The following is a 23,351-nucleotide window of genomic DNA, read 5'->3' as shown; positions in this document are numbered from 1 at the left end:
CTGTATCTTCAAACCCACATTCGAGCTCCACGCAAAAACTCTTTTCTGCGATTACCTTTCAGGATAACCATCTATGTTCGTCAGAGCACTGTAACTGGTGTTTAGCGTATTTTTAACAATGTGGAGACTGTTTTTGACGATTAGTAGAGCAATTCGATAAAAGCTAAAATATTGTTCATCCTTAAATGTAGTTAGTTTAGGCAACACCATTGGGGCCCAGAGGTCTGTTGACGACGATCCAAAAAATAATTCTGAGCGTCAGGCATTCAGTGACTTACAATCGAAATATGCCTCAACGAATCTGGCACAACGCGCCCATTCCCCCTACTGAACAAAAAAGTAGAGATCTTCGATAAAAGAAACATTCTTGATTTTGGAACGCTTGGGTACCATTTTGTTCATATCATTCAGCATCGCCACCAACACTAACGGCGAGACGCTGCCCAAGGCGTTACTATTACACCAACCGGTACGGTAGCCGATCAAAAAAGGCGCACAACTCTACCACATGATTACTTACCCTATACGGACGGAGATAAATCAGATATGTGATAAATCGAAATCATTGGTGAACGGATTTCTGAAAACATAAGTTTTTTCTGTTTATTTATAATCAATAAAAGTTTTAAAAACATCTTTTTTTTGTTTACTTCCTTTGCCTGCTCGATTATTTAACTAATCAGTATTACATATAAGTTTTACTTCTTATACGAATGATAGCTTTAAAATGAAAAAGTGGCTTCCTTTCATTCAAATTTCAATTGATTACTTTTACCTATTTGAAGTCTCTAGATGTATGTGTATGTAGCATGTGTTAGTTAGTAATAGTAAGATCCCCCAGTGAGTGTATGTGTATGCTGCTATGTTATTTGGTGAGGAGTTTACCTACCGTTGGGAGTTTGGTTTTCGTGGGGGTGTTTTCGTTATAATCTGGAAATATTGTTGTTCCTTTTCAGGTTACAGGTTTGGGTCCGTAAATATGTTGGATTAATATGCGATACTTTGCTAGCTCTCATAAAATAATTAAATTACAATTGATTATTCTAAGCACGATTGATTTTTATTCTTACTTTCTCGTTCCATTCATTAAAATCGGGAAATAATTAGTTGTGCATGAGTCAACAATCCGAAAAATAATTGCAAGTGCATATCAGCTTAGTATGACTTCTGTTCTGAAACGATTTTCAACACAAATTTCGCCTCATGATACGAAGCTACCAAAAATTTAAATCACTGCGGCATAAAATGATTAAATTGCTGATCTATTTCACTCAGCATACGATTAGTTAATTCTAGATTTTATAATATGTTCAGCACTTTTTTCTCACATTTATGGTTCAGTTTTTTTCCCAGCAGTAAGACGAGAAAATTAGTTTTCTTTTATCTTTCTGAGGTAAACACAAGCACATACACGCTATCTTAAGATGCTGTTTCCGCGGTGTGTGGCAAAAAGTGCTCATTGAGCTAGAAAATTGCTTCAAAATTCGACACCATAAAACAACAGGTGCAGCTAATCGCAATAAATGCAAACCTAAACAAGCTAGATACATTTGTTTATAGTGATTTGATTATTCAAATATTCAATGTAGATTTGTGCATACTTTAAAATACAAAGAGCTTACAGAGTACAATTTGGGTTGTCAAAAGTGTGTTATCTTTCCCTATATGTTACAAATACTAAGTAAATTCCCAGTGTAAAACACTCGATCGTACTTCGTACATTCACTTTTGGTGAAATTTTTATTTTTAATTTTTCTTCAAATCAGGAGAAAGAAAGTTGCCTTCAAAGGGTGGAGAGGCAAGGTGTACAATGACCCGTAAAAGGGAGGCCTGGTAGCGGTGGATTCGATAGTATCCAAAGGCGATGGTAATTGTGTTGTATGCTAATACCAGTCCAGTTGGCAGTTTCTCATTTCTCTAGCACAAGGTGTTCGAGTGTTTCCAGCATATGTATTCACTTGCTCGGGATTACCCGCTGACCGAACTATTAGTTGCTACCGGCGGTTTTGTGTGACTGGTTCTTGCCTTGTTGAACATTTTCGGCGAGGAGCCATTTTCTGAACATCGGACATCGGATTAGTGCAGTTCACAAGGAATTTATGCTGCAAAAGTAGAAGAAAAGGAAAAAGAAAACAATTAGTTAACTTCCCTAACAAGGATAATATGCAAAACATTGAATTGGTTCATACAACTGCTCTGCCTGTGGCTCACGATTGAACATTTGATAATAGAAAACCATGTTAGGGAAGTTCGATAAGACATAACACAATTTATGCCCTTACCTTTGCACAGCGTAAGATGCACAACTACGGACTATTCGAAGGCCGCAGAGAAATCCATGTAAAAGCGTCGGTTTGCAATACATCAGCGAATCCATTGAGTATATATCTTGTGAACGAGAATAGGTTGGTCGTTGTTGATCGATTAGGAATAAAACTGTTTTGGTCGTCTGCAATGTAGTGTTTGCAGCGAAACGAAATAGAGGTCCAAACAACCAGCTTGAATAATTTTGATAGGGCACTCAAACACGAGATACCATCTAGGCCCGGGGAACTAGATGCTTTCAGATTCGTATTTCCTACTAGAATGCTCAAAAGTCCGTCCATTCTTGTTGATAACTTTATTGATTTGCCGAAGAGTTGCTGTAGCTGCGGGAGCACGTCGTTTGCCATAATTTCTTTTCACATAAGGTTATTTGGCATAACAGCAAGGGACGCATGCTTTCAAATTTGGCATAATGGTCACTTTACCCGAATAACGCATTCACTCAAACATAATATAAAACCAAATGCAACGGAAGCTAACCCTATGCTTATAAGACCATGTGCTATCGTTACAATTCCCACAAAAGGATTCCACAATGTCCCGGTACAAGTGTCTGGGTATCGAGCACATCATCATCATCCTGGTCTGCTGTATCAGGGATGTAATGCACCTCAGAGCAAATAAAGAGAACAATAAAAAACGCTCTTTGTACTTTTCATGCGACCAACCGCTCTTCTTTTTCACAATAAACCTCTTCACTCCGATGTGTGTTGCTCCCATACGTGCATTCGACTCCATGGCTGCACACCTCAAAAAGCAGAAATAAAGAGGCTCTTTAGGGTGAATCTCGGTCCCACACGCACGGAAGCAGAGAAGGCAACCAAAAAACGTTTTAAAAACTTTCTTCCGATCAATTTTTATCTGAATTGTAGTTTGATTCGCCTTTCTACTTGCTTGCCAGTGATGGGAGGCACAAAAAAGTGGTTCTTTAAGGTGACTCTGCGCGAAATTGTGCAGCTCTCGGTGCACAGATCTTTTTCTTTTTCGTTTACAAGTTTCTCTTTGTGCGATCGTCCTGCACATCGCTGTGTTTTTGTGCTGCTCTATTTTCCATCGGTGTAATTCGCTCTTTGTGCACATTGTGTGAGCACATAACAAGTCTGGCTGTGATTTCCCGGTGGTTGCCGACTGAGAGCAAAAGGCTACACCACCGACTCCGTCGTATTTGGACCATTCGTTTGCCGGCAATTCTTTGAATCTACATGCTAAGTAAGTTCGCTAGCAAACTGCTGATCTGCTCGTTTGTTCGGTTTACTTAAACATAAGGGTTGATTCTTCTTTTAAACATGGGCAGTTCTTTGAATATATACCAATTAGCGCTTGGCGGTGTTGCATAACCGAGACCAAGGATACGAAGCGGCGTCGGCGAGGTTGCTCAATAGCTTTCCAATATCTAATTGCCTTTTCCACAGCACGTTATGTCCTTCGTAACACAATGCAAGCTATTTGGGCGAGCTTATCACCAACACACCGGAACCTACCGTTCAAATGAGGAATTATATAGCCATTGTATGTATCTAAATGAGTCAAGTACCACTTTGTCTCAGGATTATGAATGGTTAACACGTGAAATTTGAAAATTTAAACCTAATTATATAACTACAAGAAAGTTTTCATTTGTTCTATTTGTTGTATGTGACGCTAACTGCAGACTGCAATCTCAACCCATGCTGCTTCAACACAGTCAAATTTCACATGATTGTTTTTCTTTCAAAAATCAAATCCCTCACCGAAGCAGCAATGATCAATTCCTCTATTTCTTCATCATTTCTATCATTTCAGCATATTAAAAGCTGAGTCACTTAAATTCTGCTAAAAAATAAAGATACAAAACAGAATAAGCGATATTTCCACAAGCATCTCTTGAGATATCTGACCTTTCATTCGCACTTTTACACTATTCTGCCCACCCCTTAAGCCTAGAATCTCTTTTTCCTCCCAAGTACATGTGTAATTGTTGTTTGATTCGTTTACTTGCAAACAGCTCAATATCAATGCAGCTTGTAATATAGAGATGTGTGGATACCTATATAGTATACCTCATCTTGGCAAGTAACATTTCAATCAAATCAGCCGAGCTCTTGACTAATTTTCTCCAGAATATCGCTTCAAATCAATTCGTTCCTTCGTTTGGGCCGGAGTTCTGGTGGAAATCAATCAAAACTCTACCTCTAATTTCGGATGAGTTTGACAGGAGGCACAACATGCTACGGAAATTGGAATTATAAATTCAGCTGTTTTACCAAGGAGATCTTCGCAAAATATTAAAAATGCTAGAATACGAATAAGCAAAACGTATTTACTAATATCTTAGCATCCTAAGTTTATAATAAATCGAAAAACATACAAAAGACATGAATGCGTCCGGAGGCATGCACGTAAAGGCATAAATTCATCGTTCACGAAAATCCAGCCTTAGTCTTAAATATGCCGAAAATAGCCAACAATATAGATACAGTAAATTCCATATTAGAAAATCTTTTTAACCATAGATTGCTCTCTGTAGAGAGCGACGTGATGCGTTGCGTTGCGTTGCGAAGCACGGTGCTATTCGTAGATTGCATACTAACGATTATCATGTTGCCTATAGGTAGTTCAACTCATCTTGCTTGTGAGATAAATGATCGGGAATGAACTTTATCTCTTTTGAGTTCAGTAAACCAATAGCATGAGAATCATTATTGCCGGCCACGACCATCTTCACCGATACTTAGGATAGGGTAGGAAATGTTGATGTAATACCTACTTAGAGAAGGCCCCCGACTCAGCGACGCTTCCATAGGTATTACGGAGTTGGATTGAAGGACAGGTATAGGTCTAGGATTCGCCACAAGCAGGCGAAACCACGAAATGAATGTTTTTATGCTGTGGGATGGTTAGTCTTTGAGTATACGAATGCTCAAAGCAAAAAGACATTTATTTATGTTTTTCTTGTGTTTAAACTCTGGATAGCCGGCCATCGAGAGTAATTACTTTTTTCCCTAAACTACAGCAATTTGAACTCCAAACAGCCGGCCGTAGGAGTATTGCTAAAACTGTGAGTTAATCTTATATCTATACTCGATATTCGGTACGATCACGCGTGATCGTACCTCTGTAGAGAGCGAGGTGATGTTACACTAACAACTGACGTCCTACGAAGCATACCGTTTGACCCATTTGACCCATACAATCTACCGGGGACACAACACAGGTCGTTTTCCATCGTGAGTCACAAAATAAATGCAGCTTGCAGCGTATTAAAGCATGACCCAATACTTACCTTGGTATCAAATTCTTGACGACCTCTCCGATGTATCGAACCAGACCACCTCTCGCGAGGTTGAACAGTCTCCCGGACAAACGAAAGACAACTTTGTGTAACGGAGCGACAGTCAACTTTTGCGGGTGCTTGTTGGTTGGTTGGTTTTCACTTGGACGTTCAGAAAAAAAGCCCGTTCTGCTTTTGACGATTTTTTCTTCGGCTTCTCATATTTCTCAGTAAGTGTTAGTATAATATTTCGCCACCATTTCACATACCTGATGGTGTGTTTGTTTAAAAATCTAGCCTTTTATTTAGACTGTTATCTTCAACATGTTTTCACTTCCTTCCAAATAATCTTTGCTTCATATATTCTAAAGTATAATAATAGGAGTTTTATCATTATTAATTAGTAATAAAAACACATCTAATAGATGCCCGCGCGACAAGTAATAAAAATGATTGGAGAGGAAAGAATACCGGGGTTTTTTGTTTTTTTTTCACTTTCGACAAGTTGAATTGGAAAAAAATGATGCTCGTTATAACTCTTCTCGTGTTTTCTTTCGCTGGCGTACTGAGAGTGTGTATGTTGTGTTTTTTTGTAGTTACTTTTATACGGTAGAGATAGACTCGTTTTTTAGTAGTTGGTTTTCCTTTTCCAGCAGTTTGCTTATCCTGCGCGCTTCTCTAACACTTCTCATCCTCTCCGCGAAACGTGTGGCGTGTATGCGTGTGTTTGTGTATGCTGTTTTGTTGCTTGTTTCTCATCCAGTAAGCGCTCATTTTGCTCTTTTAGAGCAAAACACATTTACTCTTCTTCTTCTTTTTGACCTGTAACGCGGCCCTGGTGGCAGTTTCGAACACCTCGCGTACGCCCTCTTTCGACTTGGCCGAACACTCCAAATAAGCGAATGCGTTTATTTTCTCGGCCATTGCACGTCCTTCCTGTGGCTTCACTGGCTCCTGTTTCATTTTGGCCAATTCCTGGTGATGGAGATATAACGAGGTACGGGATTAGATGGGAACGGAAGGATTTTCTACGATACAGTAGATTTGGTGTGGTGTGGTCACATGGGACAAGATACTCACCTTAATTGTGTGGGGATCATTTCTGAGATCTTTTTTGTTGCCCACTAAAATAATGGGTACGTTTGGACAAAAATGTTTGACCTGAAATGGGAACAAATGGAGGATACAATGAGTTCAAGAATATAATTCGATACTGTTAAGTTAAATAATAGATTTAAAAAACTTCGAAAATGATATCAACCTAGATTGGAATAGAAACTGAACACATAGTTTCGCTCTTTCTTTGCGTTTAGTTGGTGCTCAATTATTCCTCGGAAGCCTTTGTGTGGTTTGATTGCCGGCGTCTCGGCCGGTGGTGCAGAGTAGACAAGAGATCGATCAGCAAGTGAAAAGCATATTGTTCGCGCAATTCTTGAATTAAACAATAGACAGCTATACCGACAGGATCATTTCGTCGTTGGAATACCCTTTAAAAATTAATTTTTTATCTTTCTATAGCACCGTTACGGCTTTTCCTCGTCTGGACGGGCGCTGATCCCGCGCGTTGACGGTTGTGATGGTTCTCTTTCAGGATGGTCAAATGGAATCGGGTTCGACTTCTAAGGCCCTCCGGTCCAATCGATATCCAGAACGCTCAAATGGTCCATTTGTGGTCTTCTTTCGGCCCAAGCCGAAATCGCTGAATCTTCTAGATTTCTGAAGATCTGAGAAAACTGTTGTCAGCTGTGACCGAAATGTCATAGGTTCGCCCAGACAACGTTAGGGTTGTTTTAGCAAACTTAAAGCAGGTAAATGAGATTGCATGCTGCGATCACTTTATGCGGGACTGTAATGTGCATATTCCAGCGGTAAGGGTAGAAATTGAAGGTGTTGTCAACGAAGAGCGTTTGACATACGAGAATCTGCTGAAGTACATGGTTAGCTGTTTTGGAAACCGCTTACTTCAGTTGATTAAAATACTGGATTGCAATCATTCGAAATCAGTAGTACTCGTGGGAGATGGTTCGAAAACATACCCACAATCGAACTCTTATCCGGTGACTTTCGCTTTACCGAACTACATCCCCTTTCACGAGATCATGTCCGTCTGTTTGTACCGCGGGACACGAATTGCACTAAGTGTAAACAATTGGGCCACATAGCCATCCATTGTAGCAAAAAGTGGAAATTATGGCGAGAATCATGTGATTGATTCGTGCAGTAGGAATGCTGAAAAGTGTCCTTACTGTGCAGAGAGTGCATAATCTCTTGGCGGTGTGGTGGTAAACGCAAATTCCCTTGCGTGGCGTTCCAAGCATTCTTTCGTAGAAATGTTGAAGAAAACTACGCCACCATCCTTAACGAACCTCTATGTTTTCTCGCCTCCTAACAAGGACGGAGCTGATGAGCCACATGAGGGAACATCTACTAGGGTGCCTAGAAGTTATAGGAAGACGACGAACATCTCCTGTCCAAAACTTACTTGTAATGGTAAGAGTGTGTCCCTTTACGGAGCTCCAAACATCTATTGAAAATGCTATTGAATATTTCGTTACACCAAATGGAAACAAATAACTCCTGATCTTCGAGCATTAAGATCAGAGACGAAGTTCCCAGCACTTCCCGGAACACTAAAAATACCCATTTGTTCCATTATTCCACTTCGCGAATGATTGCCGCACTGGAATTATTTGTGGACTGGATAATTCAAACTTTCAATATTGCCGATACCATTGAATCTGTTGTTAGTTTTTCTGCCTGCAGTAAGAACATTTCTGAAGCGGTTGACTACCAAATGGCCCCTCCGTTCAGCGATTGTATTCTGCGAAGGCTAACTCGTCGAACGTGGTCACGTATTCGATCAATGTTATACAATGGAACTGCATAAGTATCATCCCGAAAATGAATTCTTTCATGTTGTTAATAAATAACTGTAGATGTGATGCATTTGCATTATGTGAAACTTGGTTAACTTCCGAATATAAATCCTACCTTCCACGATTTTAATATCATTCACCTTGATCAAGAGACCCTCTAAGGAGTAATTTTTAAGATCAAAAGATTCTATTCCTTCTACAGAATTAACCTTCCCCCCAACACCGCGGTAAGGCACCGACGGCTACACGATATCATAGAATCCCTGCATGCACTGCCACTAGTTTTAGGAGACTACTCTTACGGTGCGGAATGGAGTTGCCTTTACGATGATAACCGATCTTCCTTAGGTCACGATCTTTGCCATAACTTCAATTTGACAATTTTAACCACGGGCGAAATGAAGCAGATTCCTGCTCCCCCAGCACACTCGAATGCCCTACACTTGTCCTTCTGCTCAACATCGCTGCAGTTTGAATTCACGTGGAAGACAATCCTTGATCACCAGGCAGCGACCATCTGCCGATCATGGACTCAATCACGATTCAAGGCCATTGAATTCAATCAATATTATATCACGAAACAATAATTGGAAGAGCCGTGCTGCCGCGTATTTGACAAAATACACTCAAGAACATCCTCCGAAGGAAGAGTACTGCTTTTTCGCTGGCTTGATTCTTTACAACGCAAACCAAGCTCAGACTAAACTAATACCCGGCGCGAACATCCAAAATCGTTCTCTCAATCCGTGGTGGGCCAAAGAATGATCAGACTGTTATCCCATACGTTTGGAGACAAGTGAGTGTTATTGCTAGCCAAAAACCAGGAAAAAAATCCTCCGATCACAACTCGTATTGACCGATTGCAATGCTTAGGTCTGTTCGGAAGTTATTCGACACACAATTCGGCTTCCGAAAATATAAGCCCCAAGCTGTCAATCTACAAGGACCATTACAGAATACCTTGGACAATTTATTTGCTTGGGTTATTAAGCTGGGTATCGAATTCTCCACGGAGAAGACCGAGCTAGTTATATTTTCTAGGAAGCGTGAACCAGCACACTACAGCTTGTATTAATGGGTCAAACTATCGCTCAGGTCTTCACAGTAAAATATCTAGGGGTCTGGTTCGACTTGAAAAGTACTTGGGACAGTGATGCAAATTTTCATTTTCAAATGCCAACTTTCAGTTCAATTCAACCCCAACCACGGTTCAAATTCAAAGCCTCCCTTAATCATTCATTTTCAAGTTGGCGGGATTTTCATGGCTAAACCGTACGTCTTCATTTCAAATTGATGCTTTTTCATTCACCAACCAAGGTTGCCATCTGCACTGTAGAGGCCAGTCCAGGCTAAACGTGGACATGTTTTGCATTTTCAAGCTTACATGAACAGTAAGAAGTATGTTCATAGTAGTTTTTTCAAGAAGGACCTAGTCAATACCCCAGTAGAGAGATATTCATAGGGTCAATGAAATTGAAAACGAATGGCAAATGATTGAGCAGCTGGGTTGTTTGAATGAATGATGCAAACGAACATCTGCGAATTGAACATAGTAGGGCATGCTTTGAGATGTGTTCCTTCTTCAAGTTCAAAACCACCTGTTAAAAATTTGCAGCTCTGCTTGGGGATACCACATTAGGTATCTGAAACAGAAATAGCAACAAAGGATCAACTTTCTTCGTACAATAACCGGAACATTGTGGGGTGCCTACCCAGGAGACCTAATTATAATTGTATCAAACAACGATATTGTCGGTAATGGAATGCGGATGATTCTGCTTTCGCTCCGCTGCGAACATACATTTCATCAAACTCGAAAGAATTCAGTTTCGTTGTTTGCGTATCGCCTTAGGGTGCATACAGTCGACCCATACGATGAGTCTCGAAGTCTTGTCGGGCGTTCTCCCGCTGAAAAATCGGTTTTGGGAACTCTCATATCGATTCTATGCGATATCTTGAATCCGGAGGTGATTGAAAATTTCGAAAGGCTTGTCGAGCTCAATTCTCAGATCCGTTTCATGTCTGTGTACTTTGACTACATGGTGCAGAATAATAATCCTTCTTCTTACAATCCCAACGTTCTTAAATATTTCTGAATCGACTGTTTTCTTCGACACGTCCATGAAAGGCGAGATCCGTGGAATGCTGGACCACATCCGCCCGATTTTTTTTTATTAAATTCAGATCAGTCAATTGCAGTAAAATGTTTTATACTGACGGATCGATCCTCGAAGGGTCCACTAGCTTCGGTATTTTTGACCAAATGTTCACCACTTTCTACAAACTCAGTGACTCTGCTTCGGTTTATGCCGCAGAACTAGCTGCTATTCAGTATATCCTTGGAGTCATTCGCACATTACCGACAGACCATTACTTCAGCGTTTCCGATAGCCTCCGTTCCATTAACGCTATTCGCTCGATGAAATATGGAGAGTACTCCATATTATGTGCTTTGTCTGGCAAATCGTTAGAGATTACCTTGCTCTGGTTCCATTCTCATTGCTCTATTTCAAGCAATGAGAAGGCGAACTCTTTAGCTAAGATAGGTGTTTTAGAAAGCGACATTCATGAAAGACCCATTTGCTTCAACGAATTTTTCAGTATTGCTCATCAGAGAACCCTCGAAAGTTGGCAAACTTCGTGGAGCAACAGGAAAATAGGAAGGAAGCTATACTCAATAGTCCCTAAGGTATCGATGAACCCTTGGTTTAAGGGGATGGATGTGGGTCTTGACTTCATCCGTGCAATGTACCGACCCATGTCAAACTCTTAAACACTGGATGCACATTTCCGTCGTATTGAGGTCGTGGGTAGTAGTGTCTGTGCCTGTGGCCATGGTTATGATGATATTGAACACATTGTCAGGGTGCGCATCGAGTATTGTTCTGTCAGATCCCAACTAGTAGTTTTCCTTCGGGCCCGAAGAAGACCACCCAATGTCCCGGTTCGAGATGTATAGACAAGCCGTGATCTCTCTTATATGTCCCTATTATACATCTTCTTAAAACCCTTCAATAGACAGATTAAACTGCCGCTTTTCTTTTTTCCTTTTTTAACATTTTCCGAAGTGCCGGTATCCCATCGATGGTTTGATACGACTTATAGGTGAAACAAAACATGCATGTCTGTTGTACAAGTTAACAAACACGAGACCAACAGCACAAACATCATACGCGCAACTCGGTGCGCCGCCGAATATAAATTTGGACGAAAATTTTACCAACGACGAAGTTATGCAGCGACGACTTTTTCTAATACTCTAAATTACCTTATTGACCTGCATGCATCAAAATGAACAATTAGCGCCAATCAACACATTCCTTGGCAACCAACGGTCCTAAGACGATTAAAAACTGCCAAAAGAACTGAATTTGAAAAATTCTCGAAGCATAAGACACTAACATTACGAAGCCAATAATTTCAACTCAACCACGAATACAAACAGCAAAGCAGGCAGGTCTTCCCCAGAAACCTGCGGATCGTCGAACGTCAACTGAAATCTAAGCCTAAATCGTTCTGGAAGTATGTGAATGAGCAGCGAAACGGATCCTAGTTACCATCTTGTATGTTATTCAATCCAGTTTTAGGCACCGATGCTAAGGAAATCTACCAACTGTTTCCCTACAAAATTTCAGGTGTTTTTTCCTTCGAGCGTCTTACACCACAAGTCGGCGCTGTCACAAATCTCACTACTTCTTCAGAATGAACCATCTTTCGGAATTGCGTCGAAAAGGCCTCTATCTTTGCAGCAAGCTCCAAGCTGAAGGCACCTAGTTCCCCAGGCTCAGATGGGGGCCCTTGATTTTTTAAAAAAGTGCATCTTCTTGATCCACTTCTATAAGTCAGTCTTCAAATTATCTCTCGCTACTAGAATATATCTTATTTGTTGGAAAGCGGCCCACATGTTTCCCGCTCATAAAACAAGAAACAAATCAAACATTGATAATCGTCGAGGAATTTCGTGCGGAATACAAACTATTCGAGCTGGTTGTTTTTCCTAAGCAAACGACCAACGCGGCCTTCGATGAAATCTACCATGATATTGCAATAGCCAGCCTAGATAAACCCGCCATTCACGGAAAACTTCTTCGTTGGAAAGTAAATCCAAATCAACATTAAGTACTACCAATCTACACCATTTTTCGCTACATCCGGTATCCCGCAAGGAAGCCAACTCGATCCAGTAATATTTATCCTCTATTTTAATGACGGCAATATCAAACTACAACGACCACGCCTCTCTTTTGCCGACGACTTGAAGATTTTTCGACAGATACGTGATGCAACCGATGCCAAATTTCTTCAAAGTGCTTCAATACGTGGTGTGATCTGAACAGAATGAAAATACTCAATAGGGTGGGGTAAAATGATCGTTTTTCAGCACAGCACTTTTTGGTTCCATTTGGGGTCCCAAACAACTGTGCAAAATTTGGGGTCGATTGGATTTGACTCGGCGTAGCGCATTGCGTTTGAAATTTGTATGGAAATTAGTATGGGAAAACCTACTTTTTTGCATTTTAAATTTTACAGACTACAATTCTTCCTGCAGTATACCAACAATTAGATAGAAGTGTAGTCCAGGATATGCTGAACAACTTTGCCGAAGGATGCATGGTGCTAGAATGTCTCTACAACAAGTTATAGCCGTTCAAATTCGATAGATCGAATTAATTGCCAAAAATCTTTTTTTGCCAACACTGCGGGTGTACCAATGAAATTTCATATAACATACCAAAATAGCATCATATACTTTAGATTTACCACATTGGTATGTTTGGATGAATTATTCAAAAGCCTTAGCTCAATTTCATGGGCATAGTTAGTTTAACAATAGGGCGTAGTGAGGGGAGAGGGGGGGAGACTTTTAAATATGGAAATTTGAACTGAAATAACTGAAATCTTATCGAGTTGGAATGTTCAGATGAATTATTTTACAACATTTACACAATCCACAAGAGCCCCAATTCAACAGCATTTTTACTTCAGGTGATCGAACAACATCGAAAAGAGCATCCTATCAAATCGTAGTGCGTATTAAACTGAAATATAATCAATGCATTCCTCTGACATATCAACTCGACATCAGTTGATTCGGTCTGCCACTTTACTTCCATTGATATAAAGTCAATGCAGAGGGATACAGTATGTTTCGTTTCATCGTTACTATTATGCATAGGACATTGTGCAAATGCTTTAAAATAATTCATCTGAACATTTCAACTCGACAAAATTTCAGTTATTTCAGTTAGAATTTCTATATATTGAAGCCTCCCCCCCCCCTCTCCCTTACTACGCCCTATTACGAAACTACCTAGGCCCATAAAATTAAGCTAAGGCTTTTGAATAATTCATCCAAACATACCAATGTGATAAATTTAAAGTATATGATGCTATTTTGGTATGCTATATGAAATGTCATTGGTACACCCGCAGTGTTGGTAAAAAAAAAGATTTTTGGCAATTAATTCTATCTATCGAACTTTGAACAGCTATAACTTGTTGTAGAGACATTCTAGCACCAAGCATCCTTCGGCAAAGTTGTTCAGCATATCCTGGACTACACTTCTATCTAGTTGTTGGTATACTGCAGGAAGAATTGTAGTCTGTAAAATTGAAAATTCAAAAAAGTAGGTTTTCCCATACTAATTTCCATACAAATTTCAAACGCAATGCGTTACGCCGCGTCAAATCCAATCGACCTCAAATTTTGCACAGTTGTTTAGGACCCCAAATGGAACCAAAAAGTGCTGTGTTCGGTTAATTAGGTTATGATTACGTTTTTACATATAACAATGCCCTACCCTAATGCTCAATCGTCCCGTTTACGTGGAACCATCATCCGATTCAGTTCAATTACCGTTTGTTCGGCTCGGACATGCTAAGACACTCTGACGTCAAGGAATTTTGAGTTATCTTAGATTCGGCCCTAACGTTCAAACCGCATACTTCACACATTGTGGACAAGGCATCGAGACAGCTAAAGTTCATCTTCCAAATAGCAAAACTTCAGGGACGTATACTGTCTTTAAATCGCTTTATTGCGCGTAAGTCCGCACAATGTTAAAATATTGTTCTACTGTTTAGAATCCGTATTACCAGAAAGGGATTCACAGAATCGAGGTTATCGAACGCCGGTTCATGCGCTTTGCTCTTTGACATCTCTCATGGCGAAACAGATTTCAACTGCCAAGCTACGAAAACCGTTGTCAGTTAATACACCTCGATACACTCAGCATTCAGAGGAACTGCTCTCGTGCCCTATTCGTCTCGGATTTACTGTCTGGCAGGGTCGATTGCTCTACAATTCTTGAGCGCCTGAATCTTCAAGTCTGCATTCGACACTACGTAATATTATACTCCTGCTGCTATATTTTAGGAGAGCCATCTACGGTCGCCACAACGCTTTTACTGGACTTCAGCAACTTTTCAATAGAGTTGCCCCAGCTTTTAACATCCACTTGACTAGAAATACGAATAAAAATGTTTTTGTCTATCCTTAAATAAAAATAGTCTAAGAAACCACAATTGGGGCTAGTGTTGGTACAACAAATAAACAAATGTGTATAGAAAGACACATAGAATGCATGATCGCATATTTGTCTCATGCGTGATTGGTTATCTACAAAGGGAGTTACTTTCAATTATAGGCAGTAAAAATAAAACAAAACACGATGGAAACGTGAGCAAGAGAGACCATTGAATTTCCAAAACAGACACATTTTAAAAGTTTTAGCCCTTCGAAAAAAGGTTCTATGCAAAATGGGACCACAATCAGATATGGGGGGCCCTATTCTCACAATCGCGTCACTTGGTGACTAGAAGAAAATTTCCTTCTAGTCACTAGGTGACGTGACTGTGAGAATAGGGCCCATGATTAAGGGGTACTTACTGCAATGCGGTCAAAGTTTGAAAAATTTCACGCTGGAAAATCACCCCATTGAATTCGTATTTTTGATGCCAAATGTCTTAGATATGCATGAAACGTACAGAGAGGGCAGCCAACTTTTCTCATACATTTTTTCTAGATTACACCAAAACTCGACGTTTCATGACATTTCGTCGCTGTCGTGCTTTCTTATAACAAACGCCGTTTTGGTGTAAATTGAGTTAGATACACCATGTTACTGAATTTTCAAATCATTACAAAGTGGTGTTATCACAATTTTAAAATTCTGCTTGGTTACTGAGATGTAGCGGAACACGATTACGACAAGCGCCAGTTTCTCGAATGAAAGAACTGTGCTATCATGTGACAACAAAAAGCCAGACAACATATGGAGTAATCCTTCAATGAAAAGTGGTCTTCAAAAAAGTGGTTCACTTGCTCTTCTTCGACAGTCGACTTTCTGATCGTATCGTATACCCCGTAGATAGTTTAAACCGATGAAAATCACCCCGTTGGCATCCCCGACAAAACCGCTTAAATCTCTTACCTCGGGGGTCCATTTTTCGGGTATATTTTCCAGCGAATCGGGCGAATCGACGGAGAAGCACATCAGTATAACGTCGGTGTCTGGATAGCTCAGCGGCCTGAGCCGGTCGTAATCCTCCTGACCTGCCGTATCCCATAACGCTAGCTCGACCTGCGAAAAGGAGAATGAGAATAAATTAATTACCATTAGTATTATTGTTTGCGGAAAGCAAATTAATTATTTTTAAAATCCGATGTCATCTATCTATGATAAATATTTGCGAGACCTGGTCTGACTAGCGAACAACAGCAAAAAATAGCCAGTGCTTAGATCATACTCCAATACGTGTGCTTCAAAGATTAGAGATAACTAATTGCTGTTCTTATGGTGTGCATTCGACGAACTGCGGATGAATCACGCCAGCCAATGAACGAGCGGTCCAAGAGCAACTCTACTGTAGCATGTTCCCTTAAACAAACAAAAGATAACAACATTGCTAGACGAGCATTCATTGTTGCAGACGTCATGCAGTAATTTTCCTTATCGAATTATTATTTCTCATCCCTTTGGCGGACGTAATGTCGATTTCAATTCAATGACAACACTTCGAGCAGCGCAACAGTTCACACTTGCATCCGAATAAGCATAGAAATTTACGGCTACTAATAAATGCACTGCATCGAAACTATTTCGAACAAACAGTACTGATCTGAGTCAGAGGATCCGTTATCAAATCACAATCACGCTGTTCGATTGGCCACAATTGATTCATATTCTAAGATGTAAGTCACACGCCAGTCCAGTCCGGATTCAAACTGCTTATTGACAGATACTGCTGTGAGGATAGGATATAAATTCTTCACATTTCTGTCACTAGTGCCTTATCTACGTACTATTCATTACGAGGTTGTTTTTTTGTTCTCACCGAGAGCCATAGCATGGCCGTTGTATAATAGAAGCGATAACGAAAGGAGAAAAAAAGTACCAGCGTGGAATCCTGCTCTTCGTGAGCCCGTGTATTAGACTGGGTTGGAATAGACTAGATTCTACTGATTGGATACGTATAACGTCAAGTCGAAGAAAGTCTTTAAATACATATTGAAACTGTTTCATATAACTAATTTCCAACAGTCCTTTAGATTATAGTAGATGTTCGCTACTTTGCAATTAGGTTACCACTCGAAACATTTAAAAGAAAAGTATTGTGAGTACTGATGAACGAAAAATGAAAAGAAACCGTAGAAATGATGTAATATAACAGTTTGAAAACTAAAAAACGTCATACAAAAAAGAACTTAGAATTCACTAAACAATCCTATTCTCAACCAACTAAATATTTTATTTGGAATTTCTACTGAAGATTGCGTACGTTAATAATTTGCATTCGGTTGTTGTAAGCTGATTCAGCTTTGGATAAAATAACCGCTTATTTTTGTATTGTTGACGTCCACCTCACCGGGAGAGTAACAAGAATGAAGCAACATATACAAAATTTGGGGTTCATTCAGAAAAAAATTTACTGAATTCTTATATTGTGATAAAATTATTTTGAACTCATCAATAGTTCAGAAAGGATTTAATCAAGTTTTATTAGAGGTTGTAAAATGTCTTGAATATTCCAGGTTGTCTCACGTAAATCTGAAGTCCTTGAGTATTCCCGGTTTACCGTATTTTACGTGGCTCTTCCAAAGAGTACACAACATAATGTAATAGGATAAATTCAAGAATTTATTACGAGTTATTCACAAGCTTTGGAGCGTCTTTTCACCTTTGTAAAAGAACTTAATAAATACAACGCGGAAATGTTGGCACATGATAACGTCGTTCCAGTAAGAGAATCTATAAACGATGGGTAAGGGCTTCATCTTCAAACATCCGCCCAAAACTGGTTTTATCCACGCTGAACCTTGCATATGGTTCCGACGGACCCGAAAAAACTCGCAGTCGTCGAAGTGATATCCACCTTTTCTTTGCTGTATTTTGTTTTTCTTTCCTCTTCGCCGTCATTGTCGTCGTAAGCGCATATACCGATAAAAACAGCAGAGAAAAGGCAGTACAGTATCAGCAGCACTCGGATGGGCCGGGAACTGTTTTTCTCTTTCCTCATACACTAGGGGAGACCCCCCAACCACCCTTGCGCATCCTCTCTCCTACAGAGCGACTGTGTGGCCGATGATGATTACACCGATGATGTCAGCACACAGCGTCCCAATCCAATCGGGGAGGCCGGCAGCACACAGGTCAAGTAATGTTTGATGGATGGATGGGCAGGTGCAAAGACGCCTGGGGGCTGGCAGCTGTTGGACGTGTTGAAAACGATGGGTATTGTATGGAGATCCGCTCCGCATTACTCATACTGTATTGTTGTGGTGTTACCTGTTTTGCGATATTTTAAATTATTATGTTATTTTTGTTGCGGAACAAAACATTTTAGAGAATTCTATTTGATACTCCTTTCAGGGTTAGAAAAAAATCTTCGTTAATTAAGCCCATTATTATAAAAAATAAATATTTTTTTCTCCAATACTGAAAACAGGTTTCCCGAGTTTCCGCTTTATTGGGTCATAGTGAGCCGAACCTTGACCCAATTGGTGGATTTCCCTTTCCTCCATTCTGATGGATTTATTTAATTGACATAAGGAAAGGTGAAGAGTGGCAAATGAGTCGTGGTTTCCACGAACGTTAGTCGATTGCTTTCACGTGTTCGGAACTGCTCGGGGCGATATCAATTCAATGACCAACGAAAGATAACCTAACGTCCATTTAGCCAGTTTTCCTAGCCAATCTTTCCACTATACCTTAGCTCCAATATACGAAATGTTGACAATCGTACTGAAAAAGCACTCTCCCGCAGAATATGATTTCACGGGTTTATTTAAAGCCTTATCGGAATGTTGTTTATTTACTCCGCTCAGCGAATGGGTGTGTGATTTGCCCGATTTGAAGTGTGATGGTCGGTCTCCGCTAGTCTCCCCTGCTGCCCCCTCATCGAGTTTGCGAACAAACTCTCCATCATTTCAATTCTAAGAAAATAAACGATGACGCATAGCTCAAGGGAAAAAAATGAAAAGGGATTCAGTGCTGACGTACGATCGCTGGTCTTGCGTCGCATGATTGTCTTCATTTAAGAATTCACAACCTAGTGTGATAATTTAGACATCATTGGTTTAATACGTACTACTACGGCTTGATCCAACGACTACGAGTGCAGCATACAGATATTTTCTCCAAGAAACATGACGCTTAGTTTCGTCATTCTCCCTAATGCCGATTCAACCACAACACCATAAGTAAACGTGACATACAATATGTAACTACTTCGCTGAAGCATAGTCGTACTTTTTCGCTTCAAATATTGTCAGCGAAATGAAGCACTAAACCAGAAACAATCTCTTTCTATTTCTGCATGTTGATTGGTTTCGCTTTCATCGATCCTGTTTCATCCGGTTTAAATTGAGTAGATATCACGCAACTGCACAGCGTACTCATGTGAACTATATTATGGAGAACCAGCGAAATCATCAAACGTTGGATGAATCCATTGGAAAGGAATTTTTAAAAAAAAAATGCCCCTGATTCTGAACGCTTTAAACATTGCGGGAAGGATTCGAACCACGCGTGTCTGGCGATTAACCCAGAATCGATGGAACATCCGATCTCAATAAACACAGACAAACCGATGATATGCGAATGAATAACTCATCCGTATATCATCGGTTGAATGAAAACATATACTAGATACTCTTTGGTGCTGCAAAAATCATCCTACGTAAAACCCTCGCCGATCATCGTACCTAGTTGTGATGTTTTGACTACATACCTAATTAGGAAATTTCCTTTCATCAATCCTACTAAAGTATGTTTACGTAATCAATAAGCGTTGTACTTCAGAAAAATATATTTGGCAATCGGTCGAACCGATCCAGCTAGGAGGGCTAATTATAGCACATCAGCGACGAAGTGTTGAACAGTAGGTAATGTTGGATGATCATTTCATATGCAGTCAAAAAGCGGATGTAGATTTTAATCACTTGATGGATAAAATAAATTAATTTTCACTCAATCTAGGTAGGTATACACCGAACACGGTAGGGTATTTACACTTCCGTTCTGCACATAATTTCACGCACAAATATAGAAAGTGTGAACGGTTACATGAGTTTAGGTTATAGACATGATCTCCAAAAAACCACTCTTCCCCGAATTACGAAGCCACTAGGTTCCCAAAAATGTAAAAATTGACCTTGTCCTTGCTATGTCAAGCGAATCTTTGAAACAGTAAACGTTTGTTTTTCAGGGAATCAAAACACGGGAGTATTGAAGAAGAAAAGCACAGTAGTGGTTGGAAAAGCATTAACTAACATTCATCATCATATTGTTCGGCATATTTGCGTACAATGAATAACTTCTGATAATTTTAAAATGGTGGCACACTGTAGCAAAAATAAGTTTATATACTAATAACCGTCAGTGCACAGTGGCGGATTTGCCTAAAAAGCTGGCCAAAAGTCGAAAAAGGCTTAGAATGACCTACAAATGTGCATATTACTGTTTTTGGGGGTTCTGATTACGAATTTTATATCAGATAGATTTTTAAAATTCAAGATGGTGGTTACAAAATGGCGGTCATTTTTTTTTCTAAATTTGGGTAAATTGACACGTACAAATTTAAAATGGTTCCAGTAGATACTTATGACAATTTTATATGTATTTATAAAACAAAACACATTGATTAATACAAAATGGCGGACATTGAATCAATGGAAAGTTTGATTTGGATGCATGAAGGATTTTTTTCGGTATTTAATTACTATTACGTTTATAAGAGGAGAGTTATAGTTATTTAAATTTAATTACAACATATCTTAACAAAATTGACACGATTTTCAGTCACTATAGCCGCTATCCGATGCATAACTTTCTTCGGAACCAGATTCATTTATATCATCAGAGTTTACGAAATTTTTCGGACTTGCGTAATATCCTGAAAGCAACAAAAGTTGTATAGTTTCGGCAAATAATTTGTCGCTTTTTTACGGTGGCAATGTTCGTAAGCTAGTTATCAATGGATCAGATGAGACCAACAACCAATGAAAAATGTCTTCCATATTTTTCTCACGCGAACCATCTCGATATTTTTTATGTCTTTATTTCTTGCCTCTTGTGCCTCTTCAGATAGCTGGCCGATTGGCAATGGTGCCCTTTCGACAAACAACGAACCATGGATAAGTACTTCGTGGATGGACGTTGGCATGTTATACCATGGATAAATGTGAATCAACTTCTTCGCAGTGTCCAAGCAAAAACATTTAAAAACGGTTTCGTTAACACCAAATTCACTCGAGATGGCTTGGAGAATAATATGGGCTCTGTTGAGAAGGTCATGTTCTATGCCCAAGATTTAATAGATGTTTATGTTTATTACCTTCACCAACAGGCCCCTTGGCCCCAATGGTGGTTGCTTAAACTAATTACATTTTTAAAATTGACAACATTTTCGCTTTTATCGCATTCCGCGTCCGGTTGAAGTCAAAGGCCGTCGCCACACTGTTAAAAATTCGTTGGAGTCCGGTAACAGCGCTCTGGCAACCATAGTTGGTTCTCCTGAATGGAACTCGCAGAAGGGAGTTATTACGTAGAGCTCGAACGCGGGCTTGAAGATCTAGACGTCCGAGGATTGTAGGGCAATCCACTCTGGCAGAGAGTAAGTCCGAGACGAACAGGGCTCGAGAGCAGTCCCTCCGAATGCTGAGTGTATCGAGGTGTATTAGCTGGCAACGGTTTTCATAGCTCGGCAGCTGAAATCTGTTTCGCCATGGGAGATGACGAAGGGCGAAGCGTATGAACCTGCGTTGGACAGCCTCGATTCTGCCAATCCCGTTCTGGTAGTACGGATTCCAAACAGCTGAACAATATTCTAACGTTGAGCGGACCAACGCGCAGTAAAGCGATTTAAGACAATATACGTCCCTGAAATTTTTCGCTATTCGGAAGATGAACCCAAGCTGTCGTGATGCCTTATCCACGATGTATGACGTATGTGGTTTGAATGTTAATGCCGCATCCATGATGACTCCGAGATCTTTGATGTAAGAGTGTCTTGGAATGCTCGAGCCGAAGAAATGGTAGTTAAACTGAGTCGGTTGGCGTTTCCGCGTGAACGTAACGATTGAGCATTTGAGCATTGAGTTTAGATCACACCACGTACTAAAGCTGTCCAGTTCCCTCTGAAGAAGCTCGGCATCAGTTTTATTCCGTATTTGTTGAAAAAATTTTCATGTCGTCGGCGAAAGAAAGGCGGGGTCCTTGTAATGTGAAATTGACGTCATTAAAGTAGAGGAGGAATATTACTGGACCGAGAGGGCTTCCTTGTGGTATACCGGATGTAGCGAAGAATGGTGCAGATAGACAGTCCTTAATGCTGATTTGGAGTTGCCTTCCATCAGAGAAGAGAAGTACCACTTCGAACAAAAAAAATCACGAAAGTTCTCACAAAAGCGAATCGGATTTGTTGCTGGTTTTCCTTGGTTTGATTCGAGAGTGCATCCGTATGACGTTTCAACTAGTATAACTTTTGAAACTGACTCGTATAAATCGTTGCAAGCGGTAAGGTCGAGCTTCGCTAAAGCGTACAGTAAATAACAGAAAATGTATTATTGTATTTCGTATCATAGATTTTACTTTTCTGATTGATATTATGCTTATTGCTGTAATTAGTGAACGCTCGTTTTCTAAAACGACATTATCTGTTATTTTTGCGGGGCGTCCGGAAAATCATCCAGTTTCAACAGAATGTTCTCTGATTACCTGGTCCGACGCAAATGCTTTTTATCAATTTTGCATATTGAAGAGTATCTCGTAAGGAACTTTTACTAAGCAGCACATGATTGCAGAGCCCCCTTTCTAAGTAGTGGAACGTGATCTTTCGCATGGGTGGTGTCATAAATATTACTTGTGATAATTAAGCTGAAGAAATAAACTTTTTTTTCTGAATTCCAATCCAATGCAGTGAAAGCTAATGTGAGTACTTAAGGTCACAAGAGCACTTAGCACATATTAGGGAATCCAATGGAAGATTTTGTCGCGATAATTCTAATTTGTAAAACAAATATTTGTAATTCTGCGAACAAAAAAATAAAAAAAAGTTCGATAAAACGTCAGCTGCGTCGGAAAAAATTGAAAACAGCGTATGGCTTACTCTAGTAACAATTGTGGATTTATGATAGTTTTATAGCCCTTGGTAAAACTTAGATTGCACTTGTAGCGTGCTATAAAACTTCAATTGTTACTTGGGTTAATGACGTATACGTATACAATTTCACCATCGTCGGTCTTAACAGCATTTGAGTTTTCTCTAACAGTCTACTAATTTTTAAATTTATTTTAGATTTTTTTTTTAAATTGGCTGCTGAGTAACTGATTAGTATTTGCTTCTCGGTACGCAGATCTGAAAAGTGTGTAGCAGCGATGCCACAAGTACAGATTTAT

General features: G+C 39.8%; 1 protein-coding gene across 4 annotated transcripts in view; it reads right to left on the bottom strand.

Moving 5' to 3' along the window:
- Nucleotides 1-577: 577 nt before the first annotated feature.
- The window catches only part of LOC131694091 (ras-like GTP-binding protein Rho1), a 65,771-nt gene continuing 42,997 nt past the window's right edge, over nt 578-23,351 (bottom strand). For all 4 annotated transcript variants that reach the window (XM_058982468.1, XM_058982471.1, XM_058982469.1 and 1 more), the window contains 4 exons: nt 15,885-16,034; nt 6,656-6,736; nt 5,588-6,550; nt 578-2,102 (listed from right to left, as the gene is read on the bottom strand). In XM_058982468.1, the coding sequence (XP_058838451.1) occupies nt 6,359-6,550; nt 6,656-6,736; nt 15,885-16,034 (423 nt within the window). In that variant the 3' untranslated portion in view covers nt 578-2,102; nt 5,588-6,358. The remainder of the gene's footprint in view (nt 2,103-5,587; nt 6,551-6,655; nt 6,737-15,884; nt 16,035-23,351) is intronic.

The sequence above is a fragment of the Topomyia yanbarensis genome, chromosome 3 (genome assembly GCF_030247195.1).
Source record: "Topomyia yanbarensis strain Yona2022 chromosome 3, ASM3024719v1, whole genome shotgun sequence".
NCBI lineage: Eukaryota > Metazoa > Arthropoda > Insecta > Diptera > Culicidae > Topomyia > Topomyia yanbarensis.
This window is presented reverse-complemented; position numbering and strand designations above follow the sequence as displayed.